Source organism: Solanum pennellii, chromosome 4, assembly GCF_001406875.1.
Source record: "Solanum pennellii chromosome 4, SPENNV200".
Taxonomy (NCBI): Eukaryota; Viridiplantae; Streptophyta; class Magnoliopsida; order Solanales; family Solanaceae; genus Solanum; species Solanum pennellii.
In genome coordinates this window covers 66,019,077-66,044,053 of record NC_028640.1, presented here as the reverse complement: position 1 = coordinate 66,044,053, position 24,977 = coordinate 66,019,077, and the positions used below count along the sequence as shown (strand labels likewise).

Genomic DNA, 24,977 nt, shown 5'->3' with positions numbered 1-24,977 from the left:
AGTGTGAAACTATGAGATAACACAATGTTATTGCATCCATAACGGGTGAGTATGTCTCTTCATAATTGACGTCAAACCTTTAAGAAAATCCTTGTGACACAAGGCATGCTTTATACATTTGTATTTCATTTTTCTTATTTCTTTTTCACACAAAAATCCATTTGCAACCAATAGGTTTAATACCATTAGGTGTTTGAACTATAGGTCCAAAAACTTCATGCTTGGCAAGTGAATTCAACTCTGATTGAATTGCTTCTTGCCATTTTGGCCAATCATTTCTTTGTTGACATTCTATAACAGATTGAGGTTCAAGATCCTCATTATCTTGTATGATATTTGTTCCAATATTATATGCAAATACATAATCAACCACTATTCCTGATCGATTCAAATTAGTTTCAACATCTCTTAAATATATGGATAGTTCAATATTTCCTTGAGTTTCAAGTTCATTGATTCTTTCATGAATATCAGAATTACTCAAATTTTGAACTTCCATATGAGATTCTTTCGTAGTGTCATTTTGGCATTTAATCTTTTTTTCTAGGATTTTGATCCTTAGAACCCAATGGTCTACCACGCTTTAGGCTGCTTTTGACTTATTAGTTATGACACTAGTGGATGGTCCTATAGGGAGATCAATTCTAATTGGGACATTCTCTGCAGGAATATGTGATTTAGTAATTTTTTTCAAATTTGTAAATTTGTCTAGCATTTGATTTGCAATTTTCCGCAGATGAATAATCTTTTGTACTTCTTGCTCACTACTAGAAAATAGGTTTGTTGCAACACAAGAATACTCATTGTCATAGACTCAAAAAGTGTTGCAATTGCATTATGGCAACGGAAACTGGTGTGCTGCATATAATCCTGTTGCGATACAACACACTATCTATAGCAAAAGTTATTCTTTAGTCTAGGACGAAACTTTTCTGCGGTTGTTGCAACAATTGCGAATCGTTGCAAAAGACCTATTGCAATAACTTTATTATACAACTCGGTCTACGCTATTACAATGGTTCTTCTAAACTATTGCAACAATGTTATTAAGCTATTGCAGTAGACTTTTTAAATGGTTATTGTAGGTTATTGTAGCCATTGTGTATATTCTTTACTTTAGAAATAAATTATAATACAATAATATAAAATACTAAACCAACATGTACTTCAACTTGTAGCATCCATATATTAAAGATGAAAACACATAATCTTGATTTACAATTCAAGAGTTAACATACATCGATTTTCACAAAAATTAAGCCCAAAAATAAAAATAGTCCTAGAATGTTCAAGAGTTGGCATTAATTGAAGTTCACAAAATTAGGCCAAAAAGTAAAAATAATGCTAGAATGTTTGTAGAGATATAAATAAACCAATTCTCTTTAAGTAAGGTTTTCGATGCTTTCGTCCCCTCTTTGTCAGTTTGTTCACCTACAATTTCAAAAGGGTCAACAATTAGGAAAGAGGAAGTTAAAATATTAAAAGGTAAACAAGTCACATAACTCCAAATATAAAACAAACAAGAAAACGACTTCATTCTAATTATGACAGACAATAAGCAATTAGGGGATATTATTTCCCTTAGATGAAGAGGGAACAAAATCAATAAGAGGTTTCTTACCACAACCACTTAAAGCTTTTGCCAAAATCACAAGTTGTAAGGATCACAATTAATTCCCTTAACATAGATAAAAACATAGCGAATAAAGATCTGAACTTACCGTAAATGAACTTATCGACTTGTTGGTGTGTATCTAAGTCAAATCCATAAAGAATACACACCCCTAGAGAATCTGGTCTAGAAACATACCTATTGGTTAGAAAGAGCTTCAAAATGATGGGCTTTTGAACAAATTTTTCTACTTGATTATACAAGTTGTAGTGAAGGTCATTTCGTAGTAACAAATTAAGAAGTGTTTCCTGTGCATAAGTTATAAACCAGCCATAAGATATAGCAATTTTCACTATAGAACAAACAACAAAGAGATGAGGCATATCTCACAAACCTGAATGAACTTATTATGGTGTATTGTGGCATTCCGGTATAAAGCAAGCAAGTTACTGTTGGTAAAGAAAAGTTCCTATTAGATAGAACACAAAAGTAATAGCCAAAGAAAAATATGAACAAACTTACCCTCGGATTTCAGCAAGATCACCAGCAAGCTCAAAGCTTAAAGAGTAGTATAAGTAGAGTCTTCATGCAAGAACATCAGCAGTTATACAAATTCTTACTTTTTAGAAGAACAAGCCTTAGCCTGAAGGTAAAACGAATGCTAAATAATTCCATGATGTTTAGCTAGAGCTATCGTTACAAAGTTAAGACTAAAAGACAACCATTTTGCCTCTCCTCGTTGTATTTCTTTGATCAATCAGAAATATTAGAACAAGCAAGTAGCAAAACATCTCGAGTTCAGGCAACAGATGTTTGGATTCTGTTGCAGGTGTTTCCACATCAACTTGGTTGTCATGCCTATCCCGTGGCAAGAAGTATAACAATTCGCAAATCAAATACTGTATATCGATGTGTAATACCTGATATAACTACATAGGTATATGGACCTTGGAATTAGGATAGAACTATCGGTACTCATGTCTGATGGAAATGGACCTTGGATATAACTCAACCGTAAAAACTTGTGAGGATTGTGAGTATTTTAATTAGCCAAGGCCATAATTAAGCTAAGTACCCAATCTGCTATTCAAGGACAGAATCGATTAAGACAACGCAATAAGTTCCCCCAAATTCATTGGAAAATCACAATTATCGAGTAATTAAAGGGTAACATGATAGTAGTTTACAGTCAGCAAGGGGCAAGAAAAAAATCAAATAACAGTTGATAATCATCTCCTGTGACTAGAATGTAAATTAACATAGACAGTTCATCACAAAGAACAGAGGGCATAGTGATGAAAACATTGAACTCTAACAATGCTTATCAGCAAAAAATATCAAAATATGCTCACAAAAACGAATCAGTAAGAACTTAGCTAAATCATGAAACTAAGCATTTTCCAAACAATGAAAAGACTAGTAGAAATTCGGTGAGAAGGAACATATCCGTACAGATTTAAAATTTGAGAAATTTGTCGGAGATTTTTTAGCTTTCTTACTTGTTATTGTAGTCTTGTAGCTGTTGTCCAGAGCTCGACTCTTCGGAGGAGAAGGCGTCTGTTTTGGAGTTGCTTCCTCGTAGCTCGCTGATTGGAGAATGAAAAAGAGAAGACCAGACGCTGTCTATCTCCGTGCTGCTGCTGGCCATGGCCGGAGTTACTGGAAAAGAGAAAAGAATGGAGGGAGGCGCTAGGGATATCGCCGGCAGCTGGTGTTGTTGTTCTCTCGTCCTTGCTGGAAGAGAGAAAGAGGTGACGCTGCCTTGAGCTTGCTGGCTGGAGATTGTTGTTTTCGTCAATGGAGCCTGCTCGCTGGAGCTTCTGGCTATTGTTTCTCGCCGGGGTAGAAAAGGGAAGCAGCGACGGGGAGGGAAGGAGAAGAGAGAGCGGGGGCCGCTGCTATGGTGAAGGGTGGGGAGTGGAATTTATTTTAAGGGTTTTGCTCTTGGTAGATTAAAATAGGTAAACCAATTATTTTGATCTAGATCGTTGATTTTTAATGAGATGTAAGGCTGAGATTGAATACGAGAGATCAACGATTTGGATTAAAAATGAGACTCTTTTATTTGACTTTTACATTTTATTAAAGAAAAAAACTTTTGGTAGGTGTAGTGAAATAAGTGGACGGAAATAATTGAGGAAAAATAATTGGCGGAGCTGTTGCCATAAAGTACCTAAGGCGACAATATGTACGAACCATTGCAATATAAAGATACTATGGCAACGGCTTAATTCTCAAAGTGTTTCATTAGGTCCAGTTTATTGCAAAGGTTATAACTGTTGCGAATGAGTCTCTATTGCAACACATATTTAATTATTGCTAAATAATTGTTGCTACAGACATGTTTCTAGTAGTATCACAAATAGAAGAATATGGATCAAGATGAGATTAGTTCCCTTTGGCAAAATTACAATGACTCTTCCAAAACTCTCAACATATTAGTACTACCGAAAATTGTAGTAACATTTATTTTTCACATACTTAAATGAGAAAAATCTTTCTTATTTTTGAATATTGTATGTGTTGTACCTGACTCAATCAAGCAAATGTCTTCATATTTTGATAATATGTTTTTTGAATTATCCATATCTTCACATGAAATGACATACACAAAATAAATATATATTAAATATTAGTGTTGTCAAAAAGGTAAAATATATTCAAAGTAATAAATTAATAATTAAATATTAGAAATTGAGCTTTAATTTATTGCTTTCTCTAAGTAAAAAATGAGTTGTTAGGAGAAAATAAAATAAAAATCATTATTTAATCCTAGTTAAAGACCTAAATATAATACAAACACATGATAAATCCTAGTTAATAACAGATTGTATGTTTTTAACATTAGATCAAGTTAAAGACCTAATATAATACAAACACGTGATAAAGTTTAGTATTTGCCTAACACTATCATATTAGAATCATATTAGTAAATCAATGAAAAATATATATTATTTAATTAAGATGGAACAAACTAATGAACTACAAAAATATGACTAAGTTAATTTAAAATATTAATACTCATATAAACAACTATCATTACATGAAATTTATTAATAACTACTACCATAAAAAAATCACTCTTCCATGTTCACAGATCCATCACTAATTAAGTGATTTATCTTTCCTTCAGGATGTGCGAAGACATCTGTCATATCCAAGTGCGTGATGTCAACTTGATTTTCAGAGATAAAATTTGCCTCAGGATTTTTCTCTTTCTTCTTTAACGAATCTTGATAAAGCTCAATCAAGTGTTTGGGAGTACGACAATCACGTGCATAATGACCTCTTCCACCACATCAAAAACAACCTTCCCTAGTTGCTTCAGGTTTCTCATCCTTTCTTTTTTCCTTTTGATTGTGATTCTTATTTGATGAATGATTAACACCAGAAAAAGAATTACGTTCTTGACCATAATCACGACCACATCCATGTTCACGACCACTATTAGGGCCGCGACCTTTTCCACGCCTAGCATGGTGGACGTACGCTCATTCACTTCAGGAAGTGGTTCAGATCCAGTAGGCCGATTCTCATGTTTTTTCATTAATAAATCATTATTTTGCTCAGCCACAAGAAAATGAGAAATTAGTTCAGAATACTTTTTGAAACCTTTCTCTCATTATTGTTGTTGCTAGAGCACATTTGAGGCATGAAAAGTGGAGAATTTCTTTTCCATCATATCAATCTCACTAACCGTTTCTTCACATAATTTCAACTGAGAAGTGATTCTAAATATGGCAGAATTATATTCATGTAAAGACTTAAAGACTTGTAGCCTTAGCTACATCCAATCATATTGTGTCTTTGGATGTATGACCATCTTCAAGTGGTCATATCTTTCTTTTAGGCTTTTCCACAAAACAAGTGGATCCTTAACTGTCTGATATTCGATTTTCAGAATCTCGTCAAGATGATGACGCAAGAATATCGTTGCTCGTCACAGTTTTGCTTTGATGCCTTATTTTCTTCTTTTATGGTGTCTCCAAGACCTATTGCATCAGGGTGGATTTCAACATCCAACACCCATGAGAGGTAGCTCCTGCCCGAACTTTGAAGGGCAATGAACTCTAGTTTCGTAAGATTGACCATTAAAATTAATAACAAAAAAATATATAATACCTTATTAATTCTTCAAACCTAACCTTCACTTTTTGAGAAAGTAGAGTCTCGTGTTGATAATGTGTTATGAAATTATAAAATAAGGAGAAGAAAGTAGAGAGAATAGAAGACTTATTATTTCTCTTGAGGGATGATTTTACAATAAAGAGGACGCCTCTATTTATAGGAAAAATCTAACTTGGTCGCCAAATAGGACTCTTAACCATATCATAAAAGGACTCTACGTGATAGACATTCACTATAATACAAATATTTTATAACAATTACTTAATCGGAAAAGGGCCCAAAATACCCTCAAAGTATTGAAAATGGTACAAAATTACCCTTCATCCACCTATTGGCTCCAAAATGCCCTTCCCATCCACCTATTGGGTCCAAAATACCCTTGTCATCCACCTTTTGGTTCAAAATTGACCACTTATTTAACGGTTTTATATTTAAACTATTTAAATATTTTTTTAAATACGTGGCGCTCAACTATTTGTTATAATTTAACTTATTAGTGTAATTTATAAATCAATCCACTACCCACCCATTACTGATTAAATCCCTCTAAATTAATGAACCCGTCACATTATTAATGCAACCTACTGCCAATTGAGTGTTTTTAAAAATTATAGAAGTAAATTATCATACATTCAAGTGGCTAAATAAAAATCACCGATAAACTTAAAAGTCTGACTATGTTCATCTTAATTATTCTTACGTCTCAATTATGTGATGTTACTTCATAGGTAACTTTTTTTCAAAATAATATATTAAAGGTTTTAAAATAAATCATAAATATTTATAAAATTATATTTAAAAAAAGTGCATGAATTAATTAGGATGTATTATTTCTTTATCTTTAATCATAAATTTCTAATTCAATTTTGAAAGAAAGTGTCCTCCTAAATAAGCGGCTCAACCTAAATTTAATTGGGGGTTCAATTCGGACTAGAATAATTTTGAATGTCATTTTCAGTAATCTATAATTTCATCGTGCTTTAGTAGTGTTTATGACGATTTTGATATTATAATTGAATTATTAATTGAGTGAGGTTTAGTTAGTAATGAGTGGATAGTGGATTGGTTTATAAATTATATTAATAAATTAAATTTATAATTAATAGTTGAACGCGAAGTATTTCAAAAAATATTTAAAGAGTTCAATTTTAAAACAATTAAAAAATGGTCAATTTTGAACCCAAAGGTGGATGGCAAGGGTATTTTGGAGCCAATAGGTGGATGAAAAGGACATTTTGGAGCCAATAGGTGGATGAAGGGTAATTTTGTACCATTTTCAATACTTTAAGGGTATTTTAGGCCCTTGTCCGTTACTTAATTCTTATTTCATTTATTTTCCCATTTCATAAAACAATTTTTTTAAAAACATTCACCATATATTATTCGTGAATGTCAATTACTACTTTGTTGAATGTTTGTTATTTCTGGTTATTTTTAAGTACATTGTACTAGGTAAATTGCCCGCGCTTCTCGCGGTAGTGAACTTTATCAATAATCTACTTCTGAGCATATGATAATACATGTGTTTTGAGAAGCTACAACCTACAACAAATTATCAAGAATATTTAATCCTAAGATGAAATTAAATGTTTTTTTAATCTTAAAACAAAAAAGATTTGATTCTAAGTGTTTACAAATATTGTTATTAGTTCTTCATTTTACTGTAGTTGTTATCACCAAAGTCTTTATAGAAGATATGTAATTGTTTTACTGTCTATATTTGTATTTTGAACAAGTTGTAAAAAGATTATATTCATCAATTGCGAGAGTTTTTCTCCTACTCAAGGCCGCTACATACAAAATATAAATATTATACATCTTATATAATTAGTTGCGTACTTGATAAGTTAACTAAAATATAAAAACATATATCTTATATGTTGTTGAAATAATTTAGATTAAATGATGTCTTAGCAGGTTTCTTATTCAAAATCATACACAGTCGATGACACTACTTTGATAGCTAACATACATATTTTATTGGTTATGTTTTGCTCAATATGGTCAAAACCTTATTGTTTTTGGGACTTTTTATCTAAAGTTTATAAGGAGGTAATTATTTCTTTTATATTTCATTAATGTAGATTCATCCTACTTTCAGGGGTAATTCATTGACTCCAACATAACATTTGAACCCCAAACATTTGATTAAGGTTGAGTACAATACTTACCATCCACCACTACATTCCATTATTTTTTAAATGTCACTAATCGATTGAATACCTCGATAAGATAGAAATTTGAATAAATAAAACTCCAAGGTAGTGTTGAACCACCCTGACTTTTGAACACTTAAAGTCCTTTGTTGCACATCTCATGGATCTTTTAGCCACTGAAAATTCTATAAAAATTAAAGTCATTTGTTTTACAAGTTTAAGAATTCTAATCTACATGACACCAATAGTCTAATGATTACATTAAAATCTTTATTAACATATATTTACTTCAACATAATAATCAAAAACATAAACATAAACAACAAAGTTTAAAATATGTACACAAAAGTAAAAAAATTAATAAAATAAGCATAAATTAGGAACTATAAAAAACATATCAGAATCTGTAATAATAAAATGAAACATTAAGAAAAAATCAAGCCCACTGAATGTATCGTTCCCTTAAGGAAATTAGTCCATTCTACTACCCGAAGTTTAAAGGAATAGATCCTCTCATGATAGAGTGATTCTAGTCACAAGTGTGTTGATACAAAAACAATGGTGTCAATCAGTCACTTAACATGAGCAAAGTACATGAATATATATAATTCTGTAGAATAAGAAGAAGTTCAGAATTTTTGTTGTTTTAAAATGAGAGGATATCCCTCTATTTATAGACAAAAAAGTCACAATTATTTATAAAAGTCGCAACTCTTCATAAAAATCGCAACACTTCATTCAAGTTGAAAATCTTTATCAAAGTCGCAACTCTTCGTAAAAGTCGCAACTTTTCATAAAAAGTTACAATTTTTTTTGTAAAAGTCAAACTTTTCAAAAATAACTTTTTTTTTGTAAAAGTCGAACTTTTCACAAAAAGTCATAACTTTTTGTAAAAGTTGAAAATTTTCATAAAATTCACAAATTTTCATGAAAGGGAAGGCTAATTTTGAAAATAAATAAGTTAAAAGAGAATCATAGTTTGTGGTTGCGCCACATAGGCGGGCCTAAGGTTCTCTTTTATATAAATATATGATTATTTGTTACAAAAATAACATATTTGCATTTTTTTAATTTTTGTGAAGGTTTAATTGCAGTTATGTCCAATTATAATTTATAGTAGAATTAACATAAATTCATTTTTTATCAAAGTCATATATAGAAAATATTAATTCATAAAAAAGCTAAATTTTGTATCTAAATTAATATTATAAAAATATTACATAAAAATAATTTAATATACAAGAGATTTAATTAAAACATACAATTTATATAATGTAATTAAAAATTTGTATAATGAAAAAATATTAAAACATTCAAAAAGTGAATTATTGTGATAAATAGTGTTATACCAAATTTGATGTAACACCATTCACAAACCAAATTTAGTGTAAAAATTGGTGTGAGTTGGAGCTCAAAAACACAAAAGTTGAAATTTTAGAAAGAAAATAAAACTACTCTTATATCAAGTCATATTTTTAATTCCTCAAGTTTTGACTCAAAAGGGCACAAATCCGATGTTCAACAGACATCTCTCTAATCTCTATTTGTCAGTGGATTTTTTGGTAAGCTTTCTCCCTCTATTGTATTAAGTTTTTTCCCATTTTGTCGCTAGGGTTGATATTTAAGGTAACTTATCTATTTTTTCAATGTGGTGAGTAGATTTCTCTGTCGTGCCGTTCTTGCTGTGATTTCTTACGTATGCGTTACAGCTTCATATCCACCATCATTCTACTACGCTTAATTCTCAAATTTGTCAAGCTTTAATTTGCCCATGTAAGTTGCCAACTATTTTTAGGTATGTTCTGTATTTTTGCTTTCGTGTAATTAGATTTGTGTTTAATTGTTCAGCAAAATAGGATTGTAATTCCCCTTTTTCTTCTATGTTCCGCTTAAAGAGTCGTCACTCTACTTTGATATGAACAACACAAATCCTTGGTGATAGAAAGTTGAACACTTCAACAAATGTTTTCTGAACTTCATATCGTTTAAATTCATGTTTTGCTTTTCTTTTGCCTATTTTTTTTTTTAATGAGTTTAAGTTCATAATAGAAATGCATTCCTGTAGCTATTACACCCTAAACAACTTTCTAGGGGGGCTAATTTGGTTATCAATTTCTTCTCTTTCATGAGTTAGATTTGAGAATTTAGGCATTTTGAGTTTCTAGGAAGGACTACTATCCCTTAATTCTATATCTGACCTCGTTATATCCTCGCCGTAATATATGTCCTAAGCAAATTTATAGTTTGGAGAAGCATTCCGCTTTCTAGTCTTTTTTTAATTTGTTTTTTTTGTGTGTGTTGTAGGACTTTTGTTGAGTTCAGGCATGTGGTACGTAAGTGTTCAAGTTCAATGTGTCATCTTCTTCTCTAGGAGCCATAGGTCTTGTTACCAATGGTAGAAGTTTACCTATGGAAGAAAGGTAGAATGTCACGTGTATCCACAGAAATAGAAGAATCATCAACATTTCTGAAGAATAAACTTGAACAAATGGAAACCAAGAAACTTCAGATGCTACCATGGAAGAAAGTGACTTGTTCCACAGAAGTACTCGTACTTTCCATTTATCCCAATTTGTTCTTCAGAAATGTTGTGAGAGGGTCTAGAAAGGGAAACTATAGGACCATTGAGGATCCTTCTATTTCTGTGGAGACGCGTGTCGTTCTGCCTTTCTTCCATAGACATATCTCTAGAATTGGTAACAAAAACCATGGCTTCTGGAGCAGAAGATGACGCATCGAACGGAAACACTTCTGTACACATGCCTGAACTCAACAAAGGTCCAGCTCAATTGAACACAAAAAATGAATTAAAAGACTGGAAAGCAGGAAACTTCTCCGAAACCATAAATTTGCTTCGAACATATACAATGACGAGGATTCAATGTGGTCAGATAGAGAATTAAGGGACTCTACGGGGAAAAAGTCATTGCTAGCAATTCAAGATGCCTAAATTCTCAAAGCAAAAATTGATAACAAGATTTATGGCTATATCTAACCTCATTATATCCTTGCTATAATATATGTCCCAAGAAAATTAATGGTTTGGAGAAGCATTTCGCTTTCTAGTTTTTTCTAATGTTTTTTGTGTGTTCATTTGAGTAGGACTTTTGTTGAGTTCAGGCTTGTTGTACAGAAGTGTTCAAGTTCGATGTGTCATCTTTGGCTCTAGGAGCCATAGTTCTTGTTACCAATGGTAGAAATATTCCTATGGAATGTCACGTGCGTCCACGAAATAGAAGGATCAGTCAATATTTTTGAAGAACAAACTTGAACAAATGGAAAGCAAGAGTGTTATTTGTAGTTTTGATGATTTGACAAACTTAGGGACCTCATAAAGGTACCGGGTTTTCTACTTGAGTATTGCAGGTGTCTTGTTTGAAGTATTGCAGATGAAACAAACCCAGGGACCTAGTAGAGGTACCAGGCTCTCGTGAGAGTGAGCCAGTCGACTGCCAGCTGGAGATAGTACAGAAAGTAGGTGCACACTTCCCGATGGCGTCAGAAAGTGTGACCTTTCCAACCAATGGCAAGATGTTTAGGAAAGGGACTTGTCAATACAAAAGACACTTTCCTAAACACTTTTTGGTAGCTTTTGCAACTTGATAAAAACTTTTCAAGAACTCTTGTAAAGGCTAACAAAAGGGAAAAAGGCAGAATCAAATTCCAAACACAACTGCAACATCTGGAGATATTCGTCTAGTTGTTTAGGAATTTATTCTCGTGTTCTTGAACTGTAAACCACTCCTGAATCTATAAAGGAATTGGTGTGTTGTGTCAAAGTCTAAGTTGTCCAGGTGGGATAGCTTAGTGGGTAGATTGTTTTTCTACTTAGGCTTGTTGAGCAATAGAGGACTATTGCTTAACGGTAAGATTGATAACTCTTTCTTACGTTTGGTGTAATCGTGTTTCGCTTTTGCTTTTGAAGATTAGTGAAAACGATTGAAAATCCTGTGAGACAGGTCGTGGTTTTACTCCCTTAAGCAAGGAGGTTTCCACGTAAAATCATTGTGTTGATTTTACTGCATTTAACTTCCTGTTTTACTCATTAGTGTAGTAAGGGACCTGGTCCATTACTGTTAAGTAAAGGCATACATTCTATCAAGTGGTATCAGAGCAGGCACTCCCTATTTGGTTAACACCAAGGAAGTGATATTGTTCTAGAATGGCTGCTCCACTAAATCTCGAAGAAGGTCAGTCGTCACACAGACCTCCTCGTTTCAATGGACATTTCTACAGTTGGTGGAAAGTTAGAATGCATGACTACCTCATGGCTGAAGACAGCGAGTTATGGGATATCGTACTGGATGGACCATTTGTTCCGATGATGGATGAAAAGGATGGAGAGAAGACTATCACTGTTCCAAAGCCTAGGCAGAAATATGACGAAGCTGACAGGAAAAAGATTGAAAAAGGTTTCAAAGCTAAAACTCTCCTGGTTTGTGGGATAGGACCTGATGAGTATAACAGAGTGTCAGCCTGTGAGTCTGCTAAAGAAATTTGGGATTGCTTGAAGACTGCACATGAAGGAACTGAACAAGTCAAAGAATCTAAGATTGACATGCTTACCTCACAATATGAGAACTTCAAAATGAAGGAAGGAGAAACAATACATGACATGTTCACCAAGCTGTCTTCCATTACAAATGAGCTGCGAAGTCTGGGTGAACCTATAAGCATGACCAAACAAGTCAGGAAAGTGCTTCGAATTCTTCCAAAGTCTTGGGAGAGCAAAGTTGATGCCATTACAGAAGCCAAGGACTTGAAGGTGCTGACTATGGATGCTTTGATTGGTAATCTGAAAACACATGAGATGAATCGAAACTATGATTTGTCAAAGAAGGAAGCCAAGAAGGACAAGTCATTGATGCTAAAGTATAAATCAGATGAAGATTCAAGTGATGATGATGATATGGCATACCTCATTAGTAGATTTCAAAAAATTGTGAGGAGAAACAAAATTTATAAAAAGGGAACTAATGGGACTCGAAATGCTGCTCAAGGTGATACTTGCTACAAGTGTGGAAAATCTGGGCATTTCATCAGAGAGTGTCCTTTGCTTAAGAATGAAAACAAGGAACATCAAAAACACAGGGGTGACAAGGAAAACAGAAGGGACCTGGTACCTGGTAACAGAGATCGTAAAGCTGCTGCTGATATGGTTGTAAAAAGGGCTCTTGCTGCATGGGGGGATTCTTCTAGTGACTCAGAAGATCCTGATGAGCCAAAGGATGTGTCAATGGTTGCTGTGCATGAGGAGGGAACTGTCTTCAATGAAATGTTTGCTCTCATGGCACACACAGAAAATGAAGAAGAAGACAATCAGGTAACTCTTCTTGACATGAAAAATGACTTGGATAAATATTCTCTTAAAAAATTGAGAACCTTGGCAAAAGTCATGTTAGATTCTGTGATAGAGTTAACATCTGAAAGAGATACCATGATTGTTGAACTTGAAATTTTAACTGAAAACAAAGGTCAATTTGAAGACACAATGTCAAGAATGGCGTCTCTAGAGTTAAATAACTCTGAACTTAAGAATCAGTTGTGTCAGTTTACTGAAGAAGCTGAAAAGCTGAATGGAAAGCCAAATGGATTGCAAGCTGAAATTCATGAAAAATTGAAGAACTCTGAGACAAATCTCAGGTTGTCACTTGAAAAGAATAACAAATTAGAACAGGATATTGTGAAACTTAAGGAGGAACTTGAAAAATCTCTTAAGTGGACCAAATCCTCAAAGTTGCTGTCAAATGTGACAAATCAGAGTAATTTTAATAAGAAAGGACTAGGAAGTCTGAACATAAGTCCTCCTTATAATCCTCATAGTAAGTATGTGTTTGTGTCTGACAATCTGTTGTGTTTGCATTGTGGTAAGAATGGACATTTGAAGAATGAGTGTGTTAATTGGAGAAACTCATGTGAAAGATACTCTAATTATGCTGAAAGACAAAATGCACCAAATGAGAGACCTGGTCCTACAGAGCCTGTCTCAACTCACAGATTTTCAAAGAAAAAATCTGTTCATGCTCCTAGGTCTTTTGTTAGAAAGATTCAAAGTCTACCATATTGGACCAAGAACTATCTGATCACTCCTTTGTCTGCCTACTGGGAACTCAAGCTGAAATGGGTTCCCAAGCTTAACAAGTGATTTTTGGTGCAGGTGAGTGAGAGGAGCAGCAGTCAATGTTGGTATATGGATAGTGGCTGCTCTAAACATATGACTGGTGATGTAAAGAACTTCCTCTCACTCAAGACCCTCCAAGGAGGAGGTGTCTCATTTGGTGATGGCAAGAAGGGGTACATTTTGGGAGTTGGCAAAGTAGGAAGATCTCTTGAAGATTCAATTGACAATGTTTACCATGTGGATGGATTGAAGTACAGCTTGCTAAGTGTGTCACAAATCTGTGACAAAGGAAATGAGGTCAAATTTACTTCTGAAAAATGCACTGTGGTGAGTTTGACTACAAACAAGGTAATTCTCACTGCACACAGAAGTAAAAATATGTATGTGGCAAACTTGGAAATCTCTCATGGAGATGACTTAACATGTCTCAGTGCTCAAAATGAAAATGCTGATCTCTGGCATCGTAGGCTGGGACATGTGAGTTCATCTTTATTGAATAAGTTGATTTCAAAGGACCTGGTCCGAGGGTTGCCCAAAATGAAGTTTGCTGAAAATAAAATATGTGAAGCTTGTGTTAAAGGAAAGCAAATCAGATCATCATTCAAGCCCAAGAATCAGGTAACATCATCAAGAACTTTAGAGCTGCTTCACATGGACCTTTGTGGACCCTTGAAGGTTCAAAGCAGAAATGGCAAGAAATACATCTTGGTGATTGTTGATGACTATTCAAGATACACCTGGACGAGATTTTTGAGATCAAAGGCAGATACAGCGGATGAGCTGGTGGTTTTCTTCAAAATGATTCAAACCAAATTGAATCAAGTTGTGTGCAGCATTAGATCTGATCATGGGACAGAGTTTGAAAACTCGACATTGGATAGATTCTGTATGGAAAATGGTACAAGCCACAACTTCTCTGCTCCAAGAACTCCTCAACAAAATGGAGTGGTGGAGAGAAAGAACAGAACCTTGGTGAACATTGCCAGAACTATGATTATTGAATCAAATCTTCCTCAAAGTTTCTGGGCTGAAGCTGTTAACACAGCATGTCATGTTACCAACAGGTGTCTAATAAGAGCTGTGTTGAACAAGACTCCATACGAACTGCTCAACAACAGGAAGCCAATGCTGAACTATCTTAGAGCTTTTGGATGCAGATGCTTTGTGCTGAATAATGGGAAAGATGATCTGGGAAAATTTGATCCCAGAAGTGATGAAGGAGTATTTGTTGGATATTCTTCATCCAGCAAAGCTTACAGAATATTCAACAAACGAACACAATGCATTGAAGAAAGCATTCATGTTGTTTTTGATGAAAATGGAAGCTTGAAGAATGATGGATCAAATGATGATGATGATATACTCAAAATGCTAACATCCAAGAAGATTGAAGGTGCTGAAACTGATGCAGATCAACAACTGAATTATGATTGTGACGATCAGAATCACAGTCCACCTGAAGAGGATGCTGAGGTTGAACAGGATGATAAGGTACCTGGTTCTACTCAAAACTCCAGCCAGAGTACATCAGACTCTCCAGAAGATGACGTCACTCCTGATGAAGAAGATCATGCTGATCTGCAAACTCAGTCTGCTGCAAAGTCAGGATGGAAGCATAGTTCATCTCATCCTCTTGATAATCTCATTTCTCCCTTGAATTCTGGAATTCAAACTAGATCAAAAACAAGAAATCTAGTTGCATTCTCAGCATTCATATCATCTATTGAGCCTAAGAATGTTAAAGAAGCATTAGGTGATGCAGACTGGATCAATTCTATGCAAGAAGAACTCCATCAGTTTGAAAGAAGTAAGGTATGGTACCTGGTTCCTCGACCTGAAGGCAGAACTATAATAGGAACTAGGTGGGTATTCAGAAACAAACTTGATGAAAATGGAGTGATTACTAGAAATAAATCCAGGCTGGTGGTGCAAGGATACAATCAAGAAGAAGGAATTGACTATGATGAGACTTTTGCACCTGTTGCCAGAATGGAAGCTATTAGAATCCTAATAGCTTTTGCTGCTTTTATGGGGTTCAAGCTGTATCAAATGGATGTGAAGAGTGCATTTCTGAATGGAGATCTCAAGGAGGAGGTGTATGTCAAGCAACCACCTGGCTTTGAAGATGCAGAGCTGCCAAATCATGTGTTCAGATTGAATAAGGCACTATATGGTCTGAAACAAGCTCCAAGAGCATGGTATGAAAGGTTGTCAAAGTTTCTGCTGAAGAATGGTTTCAAAAGAGGCAAGATAGACAATACTTTGTTCCTATTAAAAAGAGAACAAGAATTGCTTATCATTCAAGTCTATGTGGATGACATAATCTTTGGAGCTACTTCAGAATATCTCTGTGAAGAATTCTCATCACTGATGGGAAGGGAGTTTGAAATGAGTATGATGGGTGAGTTGACATTCTTCCTGGGGCTGCAAATCAAGCAATCATCAAACGGGATTTCAATATGCCAGGAGAAGTATATCAAAGAGCTGCTGAAGAAATTCAATATGGTTGATTCTAAACCTATTGATACTCCTATGGGAACAAATTCCAAGATGATAGTAGAAGAATCTGATCCCCTTGTGAATCAGACAATGTACAGAGGAATCATTGGCTCCTTGTTATATCTAACTGCTAGCAGGCCTGATATTGTGTATAGTGTTGGAATGTGTGCCAGGTTTCAAGCATGTCCTCGTGATTCACACCTGAAGGCTGCAAAACGTATTCTTAGATACTTGAAGAAAACAGGGGACCTGGTTCTCTTCTATCCTGCAGGTGATACTTTTGATTTAGTTGGTTTTGCAGATGCTGATTTTGCAGGCTATCAAGTTGACAGGAAGAGCACCTCTGGAATGGCTCATTTCCTTGGATCATCACTTATCTCTTGGGGTACCAAGAAGCAGAACTCTGTGGCTCTTTCAACTGCTGAAGCTGAATATGTAGCTGCTGCAGCCTGTTGTTCTCAATTATTGTGGATCAGACAACACTTAGAAGATTTTGGAATCCACATCAAAGCAATTCCTCTTATGTGTGACAATACTAGTGCTGTTAGTATGGGAAAGAACCCAGTCCATCATAAGAGAACAAAGCACATTGATGTTAGACATCATTTTTTGAGAGATAATGTTGAGAAGGGAAATATTGTGCTCACATATTGTCCAACGGAGGAACAGATTGCAGACATTTTCACCAAGGCTCTCAGCAAGGATCAATTTGAGAGGAATCGGTTAAAGTTGGGGATGTTGATCTCCAAGTGATGCCTTTAGCCTCAAACAGTGGAACTCCCTTGATGGCTAAAATTGCTGTGCAGGTATCCTTTGTGTGAATTTTAAATATTTGAACAAGATCTCTTTTTGTATCTTTAGTAGGTATACTCTCAGTAGGGACCTGATCAGCAAAAGAAGAGACTAGAACAATTAAGGAATGAAGTTAAACTCTATCATGGTACCGGGTACCTGTCCAGGTTAGCATTTTTACATTAAATTTAAACTAAAATTTTGACCGTTGAAAAATGCCACGTGTCAGTCATCGGTTGCTCTGACCGATCAGTCCAATCGTTTCTCTCTCAAACGACGCATCTAATCAAGGACCTGGCACCCTTTCACTTCTTTTAAAAAAGGCCTTTTTCTTTTTGGAACTCTCATCTGTTTCTTAACTTTATTTCTCTCCTTTTATCAAAAGGCTTATCAAATTCAAAGGCCAAATCTGTCCTCTTCTTCCTTTTTGCTCTTAAACGAAACCTTCCAGTATCACAAACATGTCTTCCTCTTCATCTTCTTCTAAGAAAATGTTGGATGCCCTTAGTGAAATTGAGCCCCTTGCATTCTATTCTCCAACAACTGCTCAAGCCAGACTTCCTCCCCCACCCAGTCCTCCACAAAATACTCCGGACAACCCTTTCTTCTCTATCGATCTAAACACTTCTTCAGTACCTGGTCCATGTGAAGACATGTTGCCTGACAACATGTTTGAGGGAGACCTACCAAAACACAGGGCTTCCGAGTCAAATATTCTGGCAGCAAGTGAGGAACTTGTGATTGAGAGCCTGGCAATGATGAGAGAAGAGGTCAGAGCAGAACATACTGACGCCCTGGAAAGAGAAGAGGTAAGGCCTTCTCAACCCATCTTCGATAAAACCCCCGATTTAGGGCGGTATTCTTCTTCCTCTTCATCTGAATCTGCAAGTGAGGAAGCATCATTAAAATGGAAGGTGGAAAGTCGAAAAGGGAAGGAAAAGGTCGTGGAGGAGACTCCTAAGAGACGACCTAATACAAGGTCTGCTGCACAAAAACTGATGGTAGATGCCTTGAAGGCAAGTGCACGATCTGCTGCTGCAGTCAGAAGTGCACGAACCTTCAAGGTATCAAATTTTAGGATACCTAAAGAAAAGTTGGTTGAGTTGTCTGGAGAAGAGGTTGAAAAGAAAAATAACAAGAAGAAGTCAGAAAAGAAAAGGGAAAGGGTTACAAAGAAGGTTGAAAAGTCACAGTCAAAAGGGAAGAAATCTGAAAGGAAGAGGAAGCGGACACAGGAACCTGGTCCTCAAGCCAGGAAAGTTGAGAATGTCAACTTGCAAGAAGTAGTTGATAGTCTGAGGAAACAAGCAGTTCTCGCTGGAAGAGTGTTTGATATGGGGATTATTACTCTTCCGGGCATGGACTCTCTGCATGACATGGTGGAGATCCAGTCTTGGCTGCACCTGTTCAACAAGAAATCCCCCATCCTCCATGAAGAAGAGGTTCGTGAATTCTATTACAATGTTCAATTTCTGGAAGATGGGAGTCTCCTCACACGTGTGAACAATGTTGCTGTTTCTTTGAATGAGGAAGTGTTGGGCAAAATCCTCAGAGTGCCTACAGAGGGGACCCGGTCCGTGCAGGGAAAAGCCTGCTCTTCAGAATTTGCATCTATGATTTCTAAGACTCCCACAACCAAGGTTGCTGGGATCTATAAGAAAATTATGAAGAGTGACTATCAGCTGGTCTTCGAGTTTGTCAACAAAGTGATTCTCCCTCGCACTGAAAAGAGAACACTTGCTACTGCTGCTGACTTGTACGTAATGGAGATGCTGTGCAGCTTTGAGGCTCTAAGTCTTCCTAGTCTCATGATTGAACACATTCACAAAACAGTTATTGAGAGGAAAGGAGTACATGGAATGGGGTATGGATACTTTCTCACTGAAGTATTCAAGCATTTTCGGATTCCTCTTGGTGTTGGAAAGGTGGGGACAGTTAAACAAACTATCTCTGAGCATACCTTGTTTGAATGTGAATGTATTGAAGGCAGAGGCTTACCAAAAAGCAAGATGGCTCAACTTCTTGAGGACCTGGATCAGCTTAAACATGAGACTGAAGAACTCACTGTGCGTTTGAGTAGTAAAGAGGCTGAAATTGCTGTACTCAAAGCAGAGCTGCTTACTGCACAAAGTGAGGGACCTGGTTCTTCAGCTGTACAAGCTCTGGAGAAAGAGAACAAGGAGTTGAAGGCGAAGATAACTGCCCTGCAAGAAAAGGCCATCAAGGATAATGATGCTGCCAATGCACGACTCACTCTTGTTATCCAGTCCCTATCCAAGACTCCCCCCTCTTCCTAAACTGTCAATCAATCCCTCCCTGTGTCTTTTTTTGTTGTGGCTAATCATCGTGTCAATAGATTTTTAGTTTGCTTTTAATGTATTTATGCTATAATGGCATGTTGGTTACTTTATTCCTTCGATGTTCTCTCTATGTTTCTTTTGTGAATGCTTTTCTTCTACTGTTTGATTGCTGTTTGCTCTGATCTTGTTCAGTATTTAGGTTGACTCAATGGTTTACTGCATATCTTTTTTATGATGCCAAAAGGGGGAAGTAAACTGTAAGTAGCTAAATAAGGGGGAACATACATTAAGGGGGAACATGCATTAAGGTGGAATATTCAGAAAAAGGGGAATATACAGAAAGGGGGAATACAATGTCAGGGGGAACGATCATATCATTTCAGATCATATCATTGTTTGTCATCATCAAAAAGGGGGAAAATGTTATTTGTAGTTTTGATGATTTGACAAACTTAGGGACCTCATAAAGGTACCGGGTTTTCTACTTGAGTATTGCAGGTGTCTTGTTTGAAGTATTGCAGATGAAACAAACCCAGGGACCTAGTAGAGGTACCAGGCTCTCGTGAGAGTGAGCCAGTCGACTGCCAGCTGGAGATAGTACAGAAAGTAGGTGCACACTTCCCGATGGCGTCAGAAAGTGTGACCTTTCCAACCAATGGCAAGATGTTTAGGAAAGGGACTTGTCAATACAAAAGACACTTTCCTAAACACTTTTTGGTAGCTTTTGCAACTTGATAAAAACTTTTCAAGAACTCTTGTAAAGGCTAACAAAAAGGAAAAAGGCAGAATCAAATTCCAAACACAACTGCAACATCTGGAGATATTCGTCTAGTTGTTTAGGAATTTATTCTCATGTTCTTGAACTGTAAACCACTCCTGAATCTATAAAGGAATTGGTGTGTTGTGTCAAAGTCTAGGTTGTCCAGGTGGGATAGCTTAGTGGGTAGATTGTTTTTCTACTTAGGCTTGTTAAGCAATAGAGGACTATTGCTTAACGGTAAGATTGATAACTCTTTCTTACGTTTGGTGTAATCGTGTTTCGCTTTTGCTTTTGAAGATTAGTGAAAACGATTGAAAATCCTGTGAGACAGGTCGTGGTTTTACTCCCTTAAGCAAGGAGGTTTCCACGTAAAATCATTGTGTTGATTTTACTGCATTTAACTTCCTGTTTTACTCATTATTGTAGTAAGGGACCTGGTCCATTACTGTTAAGTGAAGGCATACATTCTATCAAAGAGAACTCCAGATACTACCATAGAAGAAAGTGACTTATTCCCACAGAAGTTCTCTTACTTTCCATTTGTCCCATATTTGTTCTTCAGAAATGTTGTGAGAGGGTCTAGAAATGGAAACTAGAGGACCATTGTGGACCCTTCTATTTTTGTGGAGACGCGTGTCGTTCTGCCTTTCTTCCACAGATATTTCTCTAAAATTGGTAAGAAGAACCATGGTTTCTGGAGCAGAAGATGACGCATCGAACTGAAACACTTTTGTACACATGCCTGAACTCAACAAAGGTCCAGCCCAAATGAACACCAAAAATGAATTAAAAGACTGGAAAGCAGGAGGCTTCTCCGAAACCATAGATTTGCTTCGAACATATACAATGACGAGGATTCAATGTAGTCAGATAGAGAATTAAGCGACTCTACGGGGAAAAAGTCATTGCTAGCAATTCAAGATGCCAAAATTCTCAAAGCAAAAAATTGATAACCAGATTTATGGCTATATCTATCTCATTGTATCCTCGTTGTAATATATGTCCCAAAAAAATTAATGGTTTGGAGAAGCATTAAGCTTTCTAGTATTTTTTAATTTGTTTTTTTTTGTGTGTGTGTGTGTTCATTTGAATAGGAGTTTTGTTGAGATCAGGCATGTTGTACAGAAGTGTTCAAGTTTGATGGGTCATCTTCGGCTCTGGGAGCCATAGTTCTTGGTACCAATGGTAGAAATATACCTATGGAAGAAAGGTAGAATGTCACGTGTGTCCACAGAAATAGAAGGATCCTCAACATTTTTGAAAAACAAACTTGAACAAATGGAATGCAAGAGAACTTCAGATACCACCATAGAAAAAAGTGACTTGTTTCCACCAAAGTTCTCTTAATTTCCATTTGTCCCAATTTGTTCTTCAGAAATGTTGTGAGAGGGTCTAGAAAGGGAAACTAGAGGACCATTGTGGACCCTTCTATTTTTGTGGAGACGCATGTCGTTCTGACTTTCTTCCATAGATATATCTCTAGAATTGGTAATAAGAACCATGGCTTCTGGAGCAAAAGTTGACGCATCGAACTAAAACATTTTTTGTACACATGCCTGAACTCAACAAAGGTCCTGCCTAAATGAACACAAAAAATGAATTAAAAGACTGGAAAGCGGAAGGCTTCTCCAAAACCATTAATTTTCTTCGAACATATACAATGGCGAGGATTCAATGTGGTCAGATAGAGAATAAGGAACTCTACGGGGAAAAAGTATTTCCTAGCAATTCGAGATGCCTAAATTCTCAAAGCAAAAAATTGATAACCAGATTCGCAACCCCCCCTCCTCCGAAAAGTTGTTTAGGGTGAAATAGCTAGAGGAATACATTTGTATCACGAATTTAAACTTAAAAAAAGAAGGCAGGGAAAAACGAAACATGAATTTGAATGATATGAAGTCCATAAAACATTTGTTGAAGTGCTAAACTTTCTATCATCAAGGACTTGTGTTGTTCCCATGAATCTTTATCATGTTCATCAAAACATAGTTCTGTATATAATCCACCATAGAGGGAGAAAGTTTACCAATTTGAAAGAGACATGACTATGTTAGCCGAACATAGAAGAAAAAAGGAAATTACAATCCTATTTTGTGTAACAAAGACAAATCTAAACAAATAAAAATAAAAATGCAAAATATGAATTTAAATGATATAAAGTCTGCTCACTAATATCACAAATATTGAAAAGCACTCACTGGTAAGGCTTCAAGGTACCTTTGCTGCATAGTTGACTTAACATTCTCTTTCTCCTTAGATCCAAAAGTCCTTTGTTCCCCTACGGGGCTTTGATAAAGGTGAGAACGAATTCCTGGGACAACAAGTGATAACTCTCCAGGAACTGTGAGGATTACCTCTCTATTTTTCTTATCAACGCTTCCATGAGATTCTATGGCTTTATCACTTGCCAACACTGACTGAATTATTGATTCCCGACAATCTCACCAAGTTTATCATTCCTCGGTGCGTACAAAGAGGCTACCAGAGGATCACTATCATTGCCCAGGTAAACTCTTTCGCAACTTTATTTGTATTTTGTTGATTGCTTTCACCCTGACCTCCCCAGTCACAAAGTGAGCTATGATCTTTTCCACTGTATTTCCCAGAATAACCAGTTCCACTCACAAAAGAATCTCCTCTCGTAAATGGTTCTCTCATACCTCCATATATCACTTTCAATGAAGGAACCAACCCACCAAAGAGAAGAATGAAGAACAACACGCCAACAAATATAACACTAGCAAACTTATTTGTTTTCACGCCACTCTTCTTTTTATCCACGTTCTTGCAAACTTTTGGCGCGGGCCCCACTGCCTGTGGTTTAAACTTTGGAATGGGAATCAATGACACTTGTGATCCTTGTCGCTTCATCATATAAGGTTGAGTAAATGACATCGATGGAGGAGGACGGTGCTACATCTCGGGGGGTGGCTGCACTTGAGGAGGTACACCAGTACCTCCAAGTTGTGCCTTTAGAGTTATATTTTTTGCCATTTTATAGTATATCTTTCCATTCAAATGTTAGATTGTTGAATGAAGTATTTTAAACTTATTCTCTAAATCCTCAACATAATGTTTTTTATCTTTTCCTCGACAGGTGAGCACTTCCCCTGTTCCTAATTTTTCTAGCCATCCTCTTTTTATCCTCGTCATAATTAACATTGTCACACCAGGAAAATATGGTGTATTTTTGGTGTTTGCTTACATTATTCGAGTTTTCACTACCCTTTTTCCTTTTCACAAATAGCTACAGTTTATTATATTATGATTGAGTTTCTGTTCTACAACTCCACCTTTTAGTGAATTACTTCCTAACTTCGGAGAAAAATGTACCAATTTCTTAGAATTTGACAGATTATATTCAACCCTTTTGAGAGAATGGAAAAAAATTTGTAGATGACACAATCAAGTACCCGGAGACATCTCTTGAAACTTGTTGCAAAAATGGAGACACTTCATACAAAAGTACCGAGCGGCTCTAACTATGAAGTACTCCTGGTGGTGACATGTCTTTAACCATCACCTCTCGCTGCCTGATTGCCGGCAATATTGCTTATTTCCTCTGGCGTCAACATAATATTTGTATAAGAATTTCTAAAATTCCCAATCAATTCATTCTCAAGTTGACCAAAGCAATTAGGGTTCATGTGGACCAGGTTCGATCCCAGATTGACAATCTCCCTAAGTTGACTTGAAAGTTCCAGAAGCATTGCCAAAGCTCCCCATCGGTTGGTTCCCAGGTTGACCAAAGTTTTTTGGGTATATCTAACCCGATTCCAAACCTAGTTTCTGATCTTAGATAATCAAACAGATATCTAGGCATTTGAAACGCATCATCATTAGTAGGGTTTGGGAAAATATCATTGAATGATGCATCAAAAATGATGTCATCAGTTGAGAAATCAATGTTCTGAAATTTCAATGAAAAATCCACAAAATTTTCTTTATATGTTGTTGTCATGTGTAGGGCGTAAAAAGTATGGTCAAGTGGTGGAACTGCAAGACCATTGAAGACCAGATGAGGTGTGCTTCATCTGCTAGTGATGGATCAGCCATATCTAGAATTTGTATAGCAATTGATAACAGACTTAGCGAGAGACAGAGTAGGAATATAAAGGAAACTTACATTTACTTTTCTTTTAAAGTTTTAGTTTTCAAAATTGTTAAGATTGATTTATTAGATATTGTAGATATCATACCTTAGAAATATGAATTAAGATTCTTAAAGTTTCAAAAAAATAATTTGTAAGGTTGTTTGATTAGTTGGTATTGTGTATTTTACCAATAAGAGCTTGTCCATACAAGAATCCTCTTTTAAAAATCAAACCTTGAGGAAGGATTGTTATTTTTTCAATGAAGGGGTGTAAATATGTGATCCAAGAACTATTTAATTCTATTTTTTTTCTCTATGCCTCTAGATTTCACACATAAAAGGCCATAATTTAGAGTTCAATAACTAGTATATATTATAAAAATGAATCTTTCTATTTATGTATTTTTAACCTATTTGAGTCCTCTAAAATCAAGAGTACTAGTATAACATATAATATATATAGAAGTGCAGGATCACAATGGTCCCATTAGTTAATGATAGTTGGAAAAATTGTTG

General features: G+C 35.7%; 2 protein-coding genes and 1 pseudogene across 2 annotated transcripts; 1 reads left to right on the top strand and 2 right to left on the bottom strand.

Annotated features, from left to right (window-relative positions):
- Nucleotides 1-1,243: 1,243 nt before the first annotated feature.
- LOC107017556 lies at nucleotides 1,244-3,515 on the bottom strand. The gene is made up of 4 exons (XM_015217729.2): nucleotides 3,112-3,515; nucleotides 2,007-2,061; nucleotides 1,811-1,920; nucleotides 1,244-1,431 (listed from the first exon to the last, which is right to left on the bottom strand). Exons 1-4 carry the CDS (start codon nucleotides 3,258-3,260, stop codon nucleotides 1,428-1,430), a joined length of 318 nt encoding a protein of 105 aa, XP_015073215.1. The 5' UTR covers nucleotides 3,261-3,515; the 3' UTR covers nucleotides 1,244-1,427.
- Nucleotides 3,516-12,058: 8,543 nt separating this feature from the next.
- On the top strand, nucleotides 12,059-14,034 carry LOC107016944. The gene is made up of 3 exons (XM_027916610.1): nucleotides 12,059-13,173; nucleotides 13,276-13,879; nucleotides 13,939-14,034. Exons 1-3 carry the CDS (start codon nucleotides 12,059-12,061, stop codon nucleotides 14,032-14,034), a joined length of 1,815 nt encoding a protein of 604 aa, XP_027772411.1.
- Nucleotides 14,035-20,816: 6,782 nt separating this feature from the next.
- LOC107016943 lies at nucleotides 20,817-24,949 on the bottom strand (annotated as a pseudogene).
- Between the last annotated feature and the right edge of the window lie 28 nt (nucleotides 24,950-24,977).